Here is a 17,011-nt window from a genome sequence, read left to right as displayed (position 1 = left end):
AATTTGGATGTGAACATCTCATCCTAATCTCAAGTAATGAGATAATGATTTAACCCTTGAAGCACAAAATTTTACGTTCCTTCTCAAATTTGTTACTGGCTCGTCAGTGTCTGATTTTTAATCACCTACAAAGTAAATTTCAGATTGACTGTAGTGCCTAGCACCTGAATGTTATCAGTGAAGCCCTGATTGTTGTAACAGTGGGGAACATAAAGACGAGGGGCTAATAAAGATTACTTGAATTTTGAACATCTCAAGTTCTCTCCGATTCTCTTTTCCATGGTACATCAATCTAAGTTTTGCAATCCTTCTTTATATGCAATTTCTGCCAGATCTCTAGCCAACTAGTCTTTGGTTCTGGCAGTATTCTTAAAACAGCCTCCTCCATGCTAAAATTTATAGCTGAAACAAGGAAAAGGGAATTAGAGAGGGATTAAAAAAAAAAAAAACAAAACCAAAAACTTTTCTGTAAGTCATCTAAAGGTTTACTGGAATTTGCATGAACATTTAGTTCAGCTGTAATCCAAGAGCAAGTCAGTGCTTACCTTGCAGATCAGTGAGGTCTTGGCCCCAAGTAGAGCAGACTGGACACACTGGTTGGCTCCCTTCCCACCAAAACCGATGAAAAACTTATGTCCAAGGATAGTTTCTCCAGCTCTCGGCAATCGCGTAGTAAGGCTATTCCAATTTAAAGCAATATTTACACACATTAGTGACTGAAAATAACAAGCATCTTCAAAATAAGAGTTACATTCTTATAATCCTAAATGGTCTAACAGCCAGCAAGACTGAAAAAGACTCGAAAGACCTTTTAGGGTTCCACTCCACATCCCACCGGTTTAAATTTATTCCTTATATGCCACCCAGTCAAGCTTCTCGTTTATTACTCAAGAGAGGGATTGCATTTCTTTTGTTCATGTTTCACGATTCTACAGGAAAAGCAACACTTGATCCCTGACTGGGATTCCCCAGTGCTAACTCAATACAGATAAATATTAAATCTATAGGTCTCACTGCTCATGTTGTTTTACTGTAACATTCAGCTCAAGTTTACATATTGTTCATTTATTTCCATTACATCTAATTACACCTTCTTGAACCACACTAAGTAATTTTTCACTTTGTTGGCGTTTACAATCCTCAAAATTGTAGATCGCTACCAAAACCTTCCTCCACTCTGCTGTCCCTCAGGCGCCCTGTACGTATTTAACTTTTTTCTTTTTAAGTTTTTCTCTTACAAATCAAGCTTTACAACTTCTCAGCATTTTGCTGTTTCTTGAACGTGCTCCAATTACATTTACATCTTTCTGGGGATGGGTGCCCAGAACCAGATGCACTAATACAAGTGGAGACCCATCAGAAGTGTATTCTGGTTTAATTTCCATTTTGGAAAAAACAAAACAAAACTGTAATTTTGTTAACCCTACCAGATGCTTTGCTATCTCCAGCAAAAGCTGAAAGGAAGAAAAGACACCACCAAGACTATGTGGAAGAATTTCTCTGAATGCAAAAGGCTAGCTTACTTTTGCTACGTCTATTAAAATAGATAAATCTGTGTTTACAACACTCAGATTACCAAAATTTCTGCCTCCTCAAGCCATACATTCCAGGCACAAGGTTTAAACATGGAATTCCTTCTATCTCTTAAGCTACAAACAAGTTCACAACACGTGTGGAGGGAAGGCCTCCTACGATGTCCCAGCTACCTGTTCAGTCAATGACAGTTAGCTCAGACAGGTTTCCAAAAGTCTGCAGGAAAGAAAGGGAGAGTGGGGAAGGGGAGTCTGAAAAAATGCTGAGGAATCTGCCAAAATGGGGAAGAGATTAACTTCAGCTTTGTTTGTCAATTTGTAACATTATTTTACCAATAAATCTTAAAACAGCTTCAAAATTGCCAGCCCTCCAATTCAGAAAAAATTCTGCACTAGCAAATCACTACAGAGTGCTTTTTGGAAAGGATACAAATAATACGTGTGTATTACTTTCTGAGTTTATGCTGCAACTTCTGGGGCATATTGGTGTCTGCAAAATCTTACGGAATTAATGACAGAGCACAGCCTGATTTACTGAAAATTCTCAGGAAAAAGCAAACATTTTTTTCCTACTAATTTTCAATTCCAGCATCCATCAGTCCAAAGGTTTAAGATCATTATGACATCAAGAAAACCTAAAACTAAACTAGCGAAGCCAAAGAAGTCCTGAACTCCCAGAAATTAAGAATTTTGCTTTGAAGGAGTTGTTACGGGTCTGTGCTTCATCAGTAGTTACAGTTTCCAGAGAGATGCAGGTAGGGATGCAGACTCTAAGTAGGGATGCTCGCTAACAGAGCGTCCCAGATTTTAGTGTGAGGGTATGGTACCCAGCCAGCAGGTTGATTTTGCGAGGGTGACAACAGAGAAACCCCAGAAGGCTCACACGTACGGCTAATGGCACTGATTTTGTTTCTGGAGAGGCAGAGCCAGGAACATTCTATTGGGAAATGTTTAAACCATTTTAAATAAAAATATAACAGCTTTTTAGACGTATACTTGTATGTACCTTATATATATATATGGAAAGGGTTGCTAAAACTGTTTGCCCACCGTAGCATCTGTCAGGTTGTTTACAACAATGAGTAACTGTAAGGTTTCAGGGAACAAGGTGCAATGAGTGTAGGTAAATAATGTTTATTAATGGTAACATCTATAATTTATCGCTATTTTCACTGTCGTGAGCCAAAGTAGTGATGGTTGTGGGCCAGAGAATGAAGGCCACAAAACTCAGCTGAGGAAGCTCCTGTTCAGCCAGTGCCAGGGTGCTGCATGCACACTTCTAAAATTATGTGCCATTCAGTAAAGAAAAGTTGTTTTCACCCAGCCTTGGTAAGAAAAAGTAATAGCAGCTCTTGCACAATTCCTTTCATCCACAGATCTCACTACACTTTAAAAAGCAGAACATCGTTATTCCTGTTTTGTGGGTGTGAAACTTAGGCAAGTCATTTTGCCTTTTTGTGCCTTGGGTCAGCCAAGAAGCCAGTGGCAAAACCAAAAATAGAAATCACCTCAATCCACTAGCTCACATTGTCTTCTCATTTAAATTCCGTAGTATGAAAATGGTATCAAGTCTCAATTTACTTTCCTTCGTTAGGGTGTTTTTCAGATATTATAGCTTATTCTAGATAGAATTTGTTTTCACAAAAAGCTAATATATTTTTAGACAAAGATTAACAATTGTGACATCCCAGCAGACATCTGCTAATAGCGCTGCTCTGAGTCCGTACGTATTTTCAGGAAGTACGTTCAACCATACATATTCTTGTTTTAACAGTGACCAGACCGTGACTTGATTTTTCTCTCAGTTATGTTGGCATCAACATGCAACTCCAATGGAAGCATCATAATTGCACTGGTGAAAAAACAGGCTTGGTGAGATGAGAATCTGGGCCTCAATGTTTCAAGCAGCATGGCATAACAACTGCCTGTGGGAATCAAACAGCTTGTTGAAGACAGGGAGATGACCTTTTGTATTGTTTTGATGGAAAGGTACAAGGCGAAGGTCGAAGGATCAAGTTGGAACAGCGATTTATAATTAGCCAATTTTAAAAATAGGCTAACAGACTAGGCAAGAACATGCAGCAAGTTCCTGTAGCTCACTGTAGACAAAAACCCCACCTTACTATATTTCAGGCATGATCGCCAATCCTTTCAGACCAATTCTCCACTCCAGAAGCCTATTTTTATTTTCCATATTAAACAAATTCAGAGTACTGATCTATATATAAGCCTGGAGGTTTCACTTTCACTGGAACAGGTATTCAAGAATCTTTTTTTTTGCTACTATAATGCTATTCTCTTGTTGTTTAATTCTGCAACTATACTAACTTTTGATTCACATCAGACAATTTTAATGAGCATTTCAGGCTTCTGTTATGAGCAGGCAGTGATGAGTAATCTGCATGATTAAGGAACCCTATAAATCCTTGGCTTATTGATGGTGCCACAAAGGATACTCAAAATAGCCTAAAAGTGATGAAACAGATAATGTTATTCCAAAACTAGGCTAAATAAGTTAATTAGAAAAACTGTCACATGGGATTTCAGAATGTTTACATAAATGTTTTGTAAAGCCATTTACAACTTTGATGTAATTTGAAAACAGTGACCTGAAAAACCTCATTTAAGTTGCTATCCAACAGACTACTCTGCTTATGTGACAAATTCTGCTCAGCTTTGAGAGGATAAATGGTACAAAGGATATTGAGCTCTCATGTCTTATGAACAACCAGCAACTAAACTTAAAAACCCCAACACTTATTAGATGGGAAATAAAATTACTATATGTTTTGCTAATTGTGCACCATATTAATGAATCATATTTACAGAGGAAAGTTCAGGCTGAAGCATCCTGAAATACTTTGGACATTACAAATAAAGGAATATTATCACTTAGAATTTCAACTGAGTTTTTACAAAACAATATTTAAATGTAAAGCGCACAGCAATGCTGCCCACATTTGTTCACGGGAAATGAAGAATCTTACATCTACTTATGTTTCAGAGGTTTGGGATGAATAAAAGTAACTTCAAAGAATTGCAGTAACTTCAACCCTCTCTTCCAGTAAGTGCATGCCACGAGTTCCCTTAAAGGCTAGAGCTGATTAGCATTTGTATCTTTAGACAGACATCCCTTTGGAAAGATAGCATTAGAAACAGAACAGAACCCTTTACTACTGTGTTGAAGCACTGAATCACAGGTGAAAGTGCAACTTACTGAGTCATTAATGCCCCTTTCCCTGGTATTCTGGGTTTTCTTGAAAAGTTCCCATCTAAGCAGTGACTACATCATATTCAGAGATAGAAAGTCTGAAGAAGGGAGTGGAAAGGGAGAGATGTATATTAGCGGCATTTGCACAAATTAATCCTGAAATTAATCATGGTTTGCTTCCCATTCTTGACACCTAATCGGTGTCCATTGTTTTCAACACATGAAAGTACTAACTATAAAGACGTATTATTACTGTTAGCTTAAGCTGATGTAAAAACATGCCCTCCCCTCAGCAGCATTTTCCCACTGTTTCTCTTGCATTGCTTTTATTGCTCACGGAGCTTCCTAATTAATAATATTTTTGTTCCAAGGGTCATTTTAATTGGCAGCCAGGGTGGGCCAGAACTTGCAGGACTGAAGAGAAGGTGAGTGAGGGGAGGAGCAGCAGTGCCTTTGCTGGCAGCAGTACAGCCAGACTGCCCTAAGCCAATGCTGAAACTTGGACTTGATACTACTTTGTATGTTGAAAACACTGAATGCTATGTAGCTAAGGTTTAATTAAGTGGTAGGGGAATACTTAGCTGAGACATACTGAAGAAAAGCATAAAGTATCAGTATGTTTCTGAGAAATGACATGTGCATGAGAAAGGAAAATAGAAAAGTACATAAACATTTTTCTCTAAAAAAAGAAAAAAGAAAACAATATTCTCATCAGGCAACTCAGAGGAAAAGAGAATTTGTATGTTAGATTAGATATCATATTATCTAAGATGACTGTCATTTACATAGTATCAAAAGAAACATTCAGACATTATTTGTTCTCCTGAAGAAAGGTGAAGATCATCAGGGGTATCAAAACAGTAGCAGAAATAGTGCATGTAAAAGTGTCTTAATAAAAAGGAATATAATGTAAAGGCCTACAATTTAGCTTTGATTCTGTCCTCTTTGAATCACTGAACAAAACCGGCTCTTTCTCCCCTCCTGGGAATTCCCTAGAATGGGGAAAATCCCTGTGAGATTAGAGTAGGTGTAACTAGCCACTGTCTAGTACATACAATTTACTGGGCTTTCATGATTCTCAGAACTGAACAAAGGAGAGAACAGTTCTTGCCTCTAACTAGGAATATTAGTACAACATTGTGGTGAAAAAGTCTCAGACCCCTTTTGGATCTGGCTTGATGTTTTGGTTTAGCCTTGGTCTGGTTTGTCTAGCTTAATTTTTAAAGATTTGAACATGTGCTATGGGAAAGTATCCATAACACAGAGACAAAAAGACCACAATTCTTTCCAAAATCTGATGTTCTTGACTCATTTATGCTTTTTTCCCTTTTAATAATCCACTAAAACATCTTAATGGAAGGTAGAAAACGTTCAGGATTTAAAAAGAGACTATCTCAGGAATTTAGTTAACTACAGCTTTGTTTAAATATGAGGCTATCCAGTTCTAGGTTCTTAGTCGCTTTTACATCTCACTCTGCCACTGTGAGATGTAAAAGCTTTACCCCATCATCCATTCGTTTGTTTGTCACCACGACACAAACAAGTGAATGATGAATTGGTGAAGAGCAGGAGGTATCTTTTCAATCAGTTTTGCCATCAGAGAAAATAAGTATTTTAAGAAACACAAATATGTATTTTTTTTTAAAGACAAACTTTTGTAGATCTCATTACTGAATGGGTAAACAGCTGAACTGAAATAACTGGTGACAATCTCTAGCAGAGCAGAAAATTAAATGAATGGCTGAGACCACAGGTAGGAGTGCCACAAAACTGATATCCTCTTGTATGTGCAATCACATCCTCAATCTAAAAAGACCGAAATTCATAACATATTGAATGAGAACATCTGTCCACAGCTCTTGAAGAAGAGCTTCAATGAACATTTCTGCTGACCCTCTGCACAGAAGCAAATTTTACTCTCCTAGATATTAAAAGATGAAACAAACAAGAAGGCATCCAGATGAATGTCCCAAAGCATTTACAGTAGCACACTGTACTACACTTCAGTGAAATGACATCACCAAGAGATCAAAATTCCTAAATTGTTAGGACTATGAAACCTTCACCATAAAGAAATTATTTATTGCACTGACTGCCAAAAGTAAAAAGCTTTCTCCTGAAACAACAAATCTGTAACTTTTGCTCACATCACCAGCAGTTAAATTTTGGGAAAAGGTGGGCACAACACTAATGAATTCATAATCTGTGGAATGTTTAATTCTGAACTTGAAGCTCTAAAGAGATTTAAAAAAAAACAAATATGAATCTATCTTCAGATATTTAAGTCCCAGCAAACATTCCATCATTCTTACCAAACATCTGGTTTATATTTAAGAAAGACTGTGGAAATATTCAAAATTACTACTCTCTAACTTTCTTTGCCTCCTATGTTGTTCTTCATTGATGTCTCGCGATTATATTATTTTTGGAAGTGCAGTTACATAATTATTTTCAAGGCAATCTGATGGTGATGTTAGAATAGACTGTCTCTGAAACATGCTGTGCTCACCCAGGACTGAAGAAGGCTGCCTATGGTTCCTATGATGAACAGAACATTATATCATGATGAAATACCAGGGTTAAAGCAAAAAAAAACAACACAAAACAAACCAACCTTTGCAACCCAAACAGAGTGATCTTTACATGCCCAAGGACAGATTAAGATAAACAAGACATATGTGAACATTAATCTGTTCTCTACCTCTTAAAGAAAGGATTTATCAGATAACAATGAACAAAGTGTAAATAATATGGTTGAGTGGATAGGCCACTGGGTCCTTGTTCTTGTCATCACAATTTTTTATGTACTGGTAAATCAACAAAGTAATCTGTGCTTCTGCTTTACTATCATGCAGAAAATAGAGCACCTACTGACACCCCTACAAATCTTGTTGTCAGTCTTTTCCAGTCTTCTTTAATTTAAAAATAAAAAAGGAACCCCCCACACACCGTTAAGTATTGGCACTTTGCACACAAGCATATAGTGCTTTACAAACTACAATATTAAGAGTAACATCATAGATGTGTTCTCACTACATAGTCATCAAGATGAAGTACAGTGCAGTCCAAATATTAATAATTTTCTTCAATAAGATGTTGCTCTAAAGGCTCATACCCAGGACAATAATCTTGGCAAGTATGATATTTTTCATCAAGTTTGTAAGTACAGTGCTTCCTAAAGAATCCATATGGGTCACAAATGAAAAGTATAACCAAAACAATGCTTAGTTTACATATACTTACTCAGTGTATCATAGGTAATAAAGGTAATATATTTAAACTTAATATTAGAATAGAATAGAATAGAATAGAATAGAATAGAATAGAATAGAATAGAATAGAATAGAAAAGTTCAGTTGGAAGGGACCTACAACCATCATCCAGTCCAACTGCCTGACCACTTCAGGGCTAAAGTCACAGTGCCTTCACTAGATAAGTTTTTACTTTGAACCTATCTTACCCTTGATTCAATGATAAACAAAAGCTTTACCTGAAGTTCAATCTAATTATAAGGGCATCTGCTAAAATCTTGGATAAAAATAACATTAAGGCTTGCGAGGCAAAGATGAGAATGTGCAGGGTGCGGGGGAGTGCCTGGGCTTTGCTGGCTGAGGTTAACTCTGCCATGACAGGTTGGAATCTCCTCTAGGTAAGTACCTTTACCTTTTTCATGATTCAGGTTCTCTTGGGAAAGGCAGATCCCTAAGTATCAGAAAGGTGTAATTCTGTATAATCCTGGCTTGTGATGTCTGCCGATGGACAACTCCTGTGTCTCCATTAATGCCCAGAACTTAATGTGCAAGAGGGAATGAAAACTGGAGAAAAACCTGCTCATTTTTTCTGCCTCTATATGGAGTACTACGAGCTCCAGCAACAACACCAACTGCTTTTTCCCAACAGGTCATTTTTTAGTTTGTTCTTTCTGGGGAAAAAAAAAATAGGAAAATAAATTTAAAAGAGATTGAACAATACTAACAGGATATTCCCAATGAATAATACTAACAGGATCAGACAATTAGAAGAAGGCATGCATATTCACTCTCATTACAGCTGAAAACATGGAAAATGTCTGTCTTTCCACATGAGTACTGAATTTGATCTGCCTTTCCTGTTCCTCCCCATCCTTTATTTTCAGCTCTGACCAATATGTTTTCTTCTTTCTGCTGTTTATGCTATCAAGGTTTATGCATTTTGTATAAACAGGGATTTGAGAGAGGATAGGAAGCATAGCAAGTGATGGATGGAATAAATTAGCAAAAGGGAGTTATGATTCCTTGGAAGCAAAAGTTATTTTTTGAAAGATGAGAGGCAGGAAAAGAGCACTACAGAAAAGAAGTGCAGTGTAAGAATGAGATGTAGAAAGATAACAAGAGGTGAAGGCAAATAAGGGGAAATCATAGATGGGTTGGGGATGATATGCTATTGATCTAGTACAGGAAAAAAGGAGAAAAAATGGACTAAAGTCAGAAATGGAAAGAAGAAATAATAAAACCCAGAAGAGAGCACACAACTGATATATTCGGGAACATCACCACCTTCTTATTTTATAATTAGTTGTCACAAAGATCAATGTGTTCTGTAAAGCTGCACCTACTTAGGCAACATACTAGTGAAAAATCATTTTGTATTTTCTTCAGGCTCAAAGTATATGATCCTAGGCTCGAAATGAACCAGGGATGTCAGCATCACATAACTTACTGCAACTTGATATAGGGACTAACAACTGCAGCCATATAAAACAAGCAAACACAACCTTACTGGTAAACTCCTATGGAAAGAACAGCTCAGACAGCTCCTAGGGGCAACATCATATATATGCCTGCCCAGAGTGTTTTTACACAAATTTGTTACCATCGACTCTGTACAATTTTTATTGCAGCTTTTGATTTGTGCCAGCAGCTCTTTACTGACAGGAATACTAAAATTCACCCAAAGATATTTATGTCTAGAAATGCATCTAGGAAAACAGTTATTTCCATTAACAGTACAGCCAGCAAGTAATTCATTAACAAGGCAGAACTATTAATCATATCATTCTCTGGCTCATAAAGGTGGACAAATGACAATATTCTTAGTGTTGAGTGTTAAAATATAATACCTAACAACTGTTTATTGTGACAAATATTTTCAAAGGAGTTACTTTAGACAATTTCCCCTTTGACTGTAGTGAATCTTGTATGGCAAACATCTCCAGAATGAAAAGGCAAGAGATGCTTTATTTTAAATAGTCAAAAAGAATTTCCAATAATAGCAGGGACAATAACCAAACCAATAAAAAACTGTGGGAGTTATATGGTAAAAGAGTATTAACTGGGGCAAGAAATTATAGATACATTCATAGCACAACATAATATTCGATCTGTATCATTGGGATACACCAGAAACGCAAGGAATACCCTGAAGTACTGACAATGCCAATGCCCAGTGTATCGCTGCCTTGCATGCTGTTTGCTTGGAACTGCACAGATGTCTTAAGAATTTAACAGAAAGCAAAGGGCAACAGTTGTGCCATCTGTAAAGTGGGATGTTACAACATGAAGCAATGGCCATATACTATAGTGCATTGCTGAGATAAAATGACATCTTTCTGTAGCAGAAATGAACAGAAACCCCTCATTCCTGATGTTGATATTGGACAACTGGCAAATAAGCTTTTATCCCAATAGCCTCTTCCCTGATAATAGTGTTAGTACTTCCTGACTTTTCATTTTCTTCAGAGGTATCACTCTGGGTTTTCCAGCGACAGCTGAAGCCTCAGTAGGAATGCAGAATGACGGGGAAGCTGCACATGCAGGAGGTTGCTGTAACATCACCTGACTGTACGCTCAGTCAATATGGCCCAGGTCTGTTATAGCATTAGTAACCTCAGTCTCCAAAAACTGCATACAATAATTCTGTTTGCTGGTCTTTTGTTCCATTCCAGCCTGGTTCTGTTTCCATGAACATCAATGGGAACAGGAATTTCTTTCTACTGCAGTCACTGACATGGCAATTATTTCAGGAAGAACCTTTTCACATCCTAGACTTTCAGTGAAACTGGACACATGCAAGTCTTGTATGTAATTAGGGCACACCATTTTGAGCTTTTTTTCTAATGTTCTGACCCAGATTATTTAAACAGGTATTTTATGAGAGTTCAGTTCTGTTATGTGGGAAAACAGACATGCTGACATGTGCACAGGTGTAGTGTATTTCTGTAATTAAACTACATTACAAAAAAAGGCTACAAATTCTGTTTCATGTTCCAATACCTAGACTGATGATGTTCTTTCTTTATAAAATTTTATCTAATCTCTTTTCCCTTTCTCTTCACTCTTGTTTAGAAAAGTCTACTTCCTTGGCTCAAAAATTCTTAAGTATTTGAAGGGATGAAATAAATTATGTTGTGAATCCACTATTTTAATCTTGCAGCATTAGCAACTGTTCTAACACTGGACATTACATCTTGAGTGTATTTTCTTTTGCCATCACAGTGTTGAAACTGGCCTCTGCTGTCACCAACCCATGAGAAAGCATGCACATAGGAAGGTTCAACAAAAAGATTCAGCTACTGATAGCTGGCAAATAAGGCACCCATTAAAAAGATGAAAAGACTGATAAGCATGTTGGTTTTACTTTTGTGGGGAGTGTATAATAGCTTACTGACCTCCAAAGGGGAAAAAGGCCAGTCTAATGAGACTAGAAAATTGTGATACTTTAAGTCAAGCATTTAAGTAGCTCTGAATAACAAAACAATATGGAGTACCATGGTGTTTCAGACAAGTGTTCTTTGCCAGGCAAGAGAACACAAGATGGAGTAGCTGATTTTCCTTTCCCATTAGGAAAATATACCCCCAAAAACTTATCACCTGCTAGAATCAAAATGTTTCTGGATTCATTTACTCCATTACCCAAGTGAACTCTCTAGAGAATTAAGCAATAGTTTCCCTGCCTCATATGGACTAAACCTAAAAGCTTGGTAAACACTAGTTTTATCTCACAAACCATAATTTTTAATTGCTAACACACATAGGAAAGGCATAATCCTCCACTGATGATATCATAGTCTACTGCCATGGAAATGACTGCAGTATCATAAACACAGGTTTAAGATGACCTCACTTTCATAGGAAAGAGGGAAATTTCACTGGAATGTGAATGTCATTGGGAATAAACACACATAGATACTATGGACTGAAAAAACTCTCTTACAAGTCAGTTAAAATATGGAAGATGAAGATGACAGCTAGACGTGTAGCTGAACAGAAAAGGGGTTCTCCTGTCCAAACACCGTATTACTGCCTAGGAGTCTTTGAAGAGAGAGAGCCCTCTGAACTCCTGTCAGGGTTCTACTCTGTAAGTTCACTACACCAGAGAGGAGTGAAATCCCTGCCCTGACAGGCTTCCAGTTTAACCACAAGAACATGAACAAAGTATGGCTATAAGAATATAGTGTAGGATCACAGAACAACACCATAGCTGGAATGCTTCCTAGAATGAGTAAGTACTTCAGAAGTGGGAGGAAAAGAACTATACAGTCTCTTGAAGCACACAAAATAACATGAAGTCAGACACAAATGCAGAAGTACGATCTCAGTGTGGCAAGTGCTAAGTATTTTGGCATCGGCTCAGGAAAATACATATATTTAACCTTCAGCTCTGAACTACTCTGAGAGGTGTCAAACAATTCAAGGATTGAAAGTTGAATTTTGTGTGTAAGCTTTGCATTGCCATGAGCTGGGAATGTTGAGTTCTGTGCGGGACCCTAAGTTGAGATGAGACAAGCAGCTTGAGCCGAGAGCAGGGAGTGGAGAAATGTAGAAGGCGATAATGATCTCACTTAAGTAGAACCTTTCATCTTGAAGGATCTCAAAGCAATTTACAAACTTAAACAGACCAGACACTGCAGCTGATAGGAACAGAAGCAGACAGCTGGGAACTCATTCATGGGAAGGAGGTAACAGAGGACTTCCTGGGTGCCCTATCTTCCAAAATGCTAGGGCTGGGAGAAGATAGCAGGACTAAACCAGAGCTTCTCCCTGAACCTTGCCATGCAGCCATGTGAGAAAACTGCAGAAAGCAAGCAGGCAGCCAGAGCTGGCAGAAAGGGAAGCAGAAAACCAGGGTGACTCTGGATAGCTGGGGAGCTGTCACTGTTAAGATTGTAGTTTCCCTTCCTTTTATCTTGACCTCAGCTCCATAGACTCTTCACATTTTCTGCAGTAAAACCTTATGCCTTCCCTATTATTTTTGCCCTTTTTAAGACCTTCCTCCAACTTCTCTTTACCTTTTTCCTATCTTTTTACAAAGCAAACTGCCCCTCTTCCCCTCCTCCAACTCCAAAATGTTTTCCAAATGCATAGTAGGACAAGTAGTGCTACCTCTTGGTTACTGGGAAGCCAAAGAAATTACTTCAGCTATGGCATTCATATAGTACAGACTGACTTGTATTACTACAAGGGCTATTCTTTAGCTCAAAAGCACTACTAAATACATACTATTAAAACTGAACTAGAAAAACAAGTCTAAAAAACAAAAGTCGTATTAGTTATTGCTGAAATGGAATTACTTCTGGAAGGAAAGACAGCGCCTAATTACAGTACACATTAGCTTAGGACACAAAATGAAGACACCAAATGAAAGGGCAGGGAGGTTTCAATTAAATAGAATCCAGAAAGCAACACCTTCGTTGTGCTCCAGTTAAAAGACATTGTATGACCAGTTTCACATTCGTATTTCCCAAGACTTTTAAAACTTCCACATTTCCCTTTAGGAAGGGGAAAAAAAAAAGTTTTCATGGATAAGAGCCAAAGACAAGTGTTGAGCAGGTGTTCTAGCACCACCAGTCCTCCTCAGAGGACCCACAGCATCCTCTGTTGCACAAACAACAGTTTCTTTCAGAAAGTGCCAGCTGGGATCACTGGCGCACTGTCTCTCGCCTGGGGTTCATAACTTTGCTTGCAAATGCAGCTCTTGTAATGGGTTAAAAAATGTCATTGGTGGCCTTGCCCTAGTTATTTTGTGTTAATTTAAGAAACACCCAACCAGACATTTTCCCTCCTTTTTCCCTCTTCAATATTTTGTCATTTTTTTGTTAGAGGAACTTTGTTGGAAGCTTTTCAGGTCTGGAGTATAACACCAAATACTTTTAACATACTAAAACATTAAACTGTGTCTCACCCTAAAATAAACTGATCACTCACACTTTGTGGGGGAATGACAATTTAATGACAGTTTACAGCAGTGAAAAGCTTCTTTTGACATGAATGAGCTTGGATCAGGCCCCACATCAGATGAGCAGTGTCTGGGCCACTACAGATATTCAAAAGCTATATATGAACAGAACACAATTTTCTTACTGAATTCCATTACTGAGGATTTCGTCAACTTGATTTTTATCCTGTTTTTCTTTTTGGGCCCCTAAGATACAGTTTTTTTCCTGCCAGGCAAGAGAAGGCAAAGGGGAGTTTCGCAAAACCACATTTGGGTCCTCTAAAATCAGGGCAGAACAACAAAACACTGAGCCTGCGCATCCTGCGCTTACTATACGCCCAAACTTTGCTAGGTCAGAGAAGAAGGCAAGGGAATAGTACAGGCTCTGAAATCAAGCCCAGATTTTTCACTATTACATAAACTAAACAATTCACAGATGACACATTCTCTCATGCCTTGATGCCTTTCTCTGGATCCAAAAGATTAATTTCCTCAACTGGACTAAGCTTGTATTCCTTCACAGTTGTGCTTTCCCATGCTGCTGGCAATGGCAGATTGACTAGAATGAGGAGTGGCTGCTGCAGGGGAAGCATTACAGATAAAAACAAAAACACAAACTAAATGGATTTTAAGGATTCTAGAACACTTTTCCCTGCTGCTAGGAGAAGCTGAAGAGCAGAAAAAAAAAAAGATTAAAGCAAGAAAAAACATTAAAACTTGGTGACTGTGCATGCATGAGAAATGGTGGAAATGAGAACACATGTGAAAGACCTGGGAAAAAAGCAAAGAAAATGAAGTCGTATGTGAGCCTTTCACTGCTCGCTCAAAAGAAACTAAGAAAATTCCTTTCCATATTCCCACAAAAAAAGCCTGAAAATATTGTCCCAAACATTGGACTTTAAAAAAGAAAGTACAGACATAGCTTTGGATCACGGACATGTCCAATGAACCAATGAGCCATTTACTTCAGCAGACAATAACCACCACTAGAGACTTAAGAGGAAGATGTAGAATCTCACTAGCAGAGACACATTTGCCATTTTCCACAGGCAGAAATAGTGCTCAGTTGGCGAAGATGATTCAATGTGTTCATCAGGCTGCTCTGGGATGTTAATTCTGGATATGCATTTGTCACCACTGTCCACTCCAGTCTGGCAACATACTACTTTGTAGCTCAATGCTTTCTCTGCTCTCTCTTTCTTCTCTAACTGAATGCCTTCACTCAATCAGCTTACAGTTTTTACACCAGGGGACTGGAAGCAGAACTTTTACTGCTGCTCCCTGAAGGGAATGAAGCAACGTGAGGGAAGGAAAGAGGTCCACAGAAAACTAAAACTTCACATTTTGAACATCCTAACAAACACAGTTTTCCAGTGTTTGGACTGTGGTCTCATTCTCTTGGGTTAAAGTAAAAAACTGTTACTGTTGTGACTATCCAAAGACTGTTTTTCCATCTTAGATTTTGTTCTTTGCTTCTTCTGTTTTCAATTGCCATGCCAAAGTTTCTCCTGTTTATTCTAATTGTTTTAGCTTGTCTGACTCTCATTGGTTTATATGTTTAGTCTTGTCCTGATTTAATATGAATTAAAATGCCAATGCCACGACCAGCCTGCAAATATGAGTCAGAACAGAAACTATTTAAATAATACTATGGATGGTACCCGTCTGGTTTGATACCTAGATCATATAGAATAATGCTGTTTTGTTTTCTACTACTATTGCCTGCTATTGCCAATGAAGTGTTGATTGTGATTGTGACCACAAATATGTTTTGTTCCTGATCCTATTAAGCCAAAAGAGTGTGGTTTACTGCATGTATGTACATGAGGTTGTTTTGATTATACTAAATTAACTTTAGAAAACCCACATTCTGCCACTGCAGCGCTACAGGACAATGAGAAAAGAATTTCCAATGAGAATAGTGTTTTAAAAGCAAACCGCTGGGTCCCTTCCCTTTACAAGAATTTTAAGGCATACTATCCTTTCTACTACTACTGAATTTGATTATTTCCCAAATTTACATCTGAATACTGTCTTCAACAGAAGGTCCCCGTCCTATTCCTTCTCAGACATTATCTAAGACATATCAAATTTCAAATTGTACATTTCCATTTCACACAGAGGTTACGCTTCTTTAAATCATTAGTTTACGCTATTAAGTAAAAACACTATATGCTAACTTTTTTTTAGTGGTGAATCTGGCTACCATATGTCCAATGGTAGCTTGGATCTTATCTTTTTAATTTTCAGCACCTCGCCTCTACAGACCTGGGAATGTTTACCATTTACTGTCTGCCATTCTGAGCTTCTAAGTCTCCAGACAGACTCAATTCTGGAGGGCCAACATGGTATTTTATGAGTTTGAGTTATAACATAGCATTGTCTAACTCTGGCAGAGTCTCAATCAACGTGATTATCTTCTCGGAAAGATGGGCTTTAGTCTTGAGTGGTGAATATGCCTATTAAATATCATATGTCCAAAAATGTCTGACCTCCTTTGCATGACTCTCACTCCTGATTTATTCAGTCTCCTCCAAATGGGTGAGAGACAGGCACTTAACATGATCACTGCTGTCCCTGTCTTTTACTAACTAAAACATCAGCATAAATGACAGACAAACCCGCAGAAACCTGATGTTCTTTCATGCCTGCTGACACGAACCCTAGCTTTAAACTTAGAATATACAGCCTCCTCTAAATCTCGGATATAAAGACAGTCAAGAGATACCCTCCTGGCATCAATCGTAAACCTAACCTGGCAGTTTTTACCACATTTAATAAAGCTTGCTTATCATTCTCTGTTTCATAGCTTTGCTCTCCACCTAGGTACATCCCAGCCTACAGTTTAGTACTTTCCAGTAATTTTACCAGGATTTTTGTAATACAGGACACATTTAAACTATGTCTACATGAGTACTACATGGATATTTCAGTTGGATTAAACTCTTGCCAGCTAAATTTAAACGCACTCTTTTTCTTATTTTATTAAGTGCCTGAAGTGCTGTGCTAGTAATAGAAAGAAAGAATAAGGCTGTCCCTTCTCTTTCATTGAAGCAAATTAGCTTATCACAGATAA

At 37.9% G+C, this 17,011-nt stretch overlaps 1 protein-coding gene across 2 annotated transcripts in view; it reads right to left on the bottom strand.

Annotated features, from left to right (window-relative positions):
- Positions 1 to 17,011, bottom strand: part of RBKS (ribokinase) — a 70,032-nt gene that overhangs the window by 50,739 nt on the left and 2,282 nt on the right. The window contains exons 2-3 of one of the 2 annotated variants that reach the window (XM_068416060.1): positions 4,750 to 4,841; positions 546 to 678 (exon numbers count right to left, since the gene is read on the bottom strand). In XM_068416060.1, the coding sequence (XP_068272161.1) occupies positions 546 to 678; positions 4,750 to 4,757 (141 nt within the window). In that variant the 5' untranslated portion in view covers positions 4,758 to 4,841. The remainder of the gene's footprint in view (positions 1 to 545; positions 679 to 4,749; positions 4,842 to 17,011) is intronic. The other variant, XM_068416050.1, reaches the window with a different exon arrangement.

The sequence above is a fragment of the Nyctibius grandis genome, chromosome 1, assembly GCF_013368605.1.
Source record: "Nyctibius grandis isolate bNycGra1 chromosome 1, bNycGra1.pri, whole genome shotgun sequence".
Taxonomy (NCBI): Eukaryota; Metazoa; Chordata; class Aves; order Nyctibiiformes; family Nyctibiidae; genus Nyctibius; species Nyctibius grandis.
Note: the sequence above shows the minus strand (reverse complement) of the source record. Positions and strands in the feature narration are given on the sequence as shown.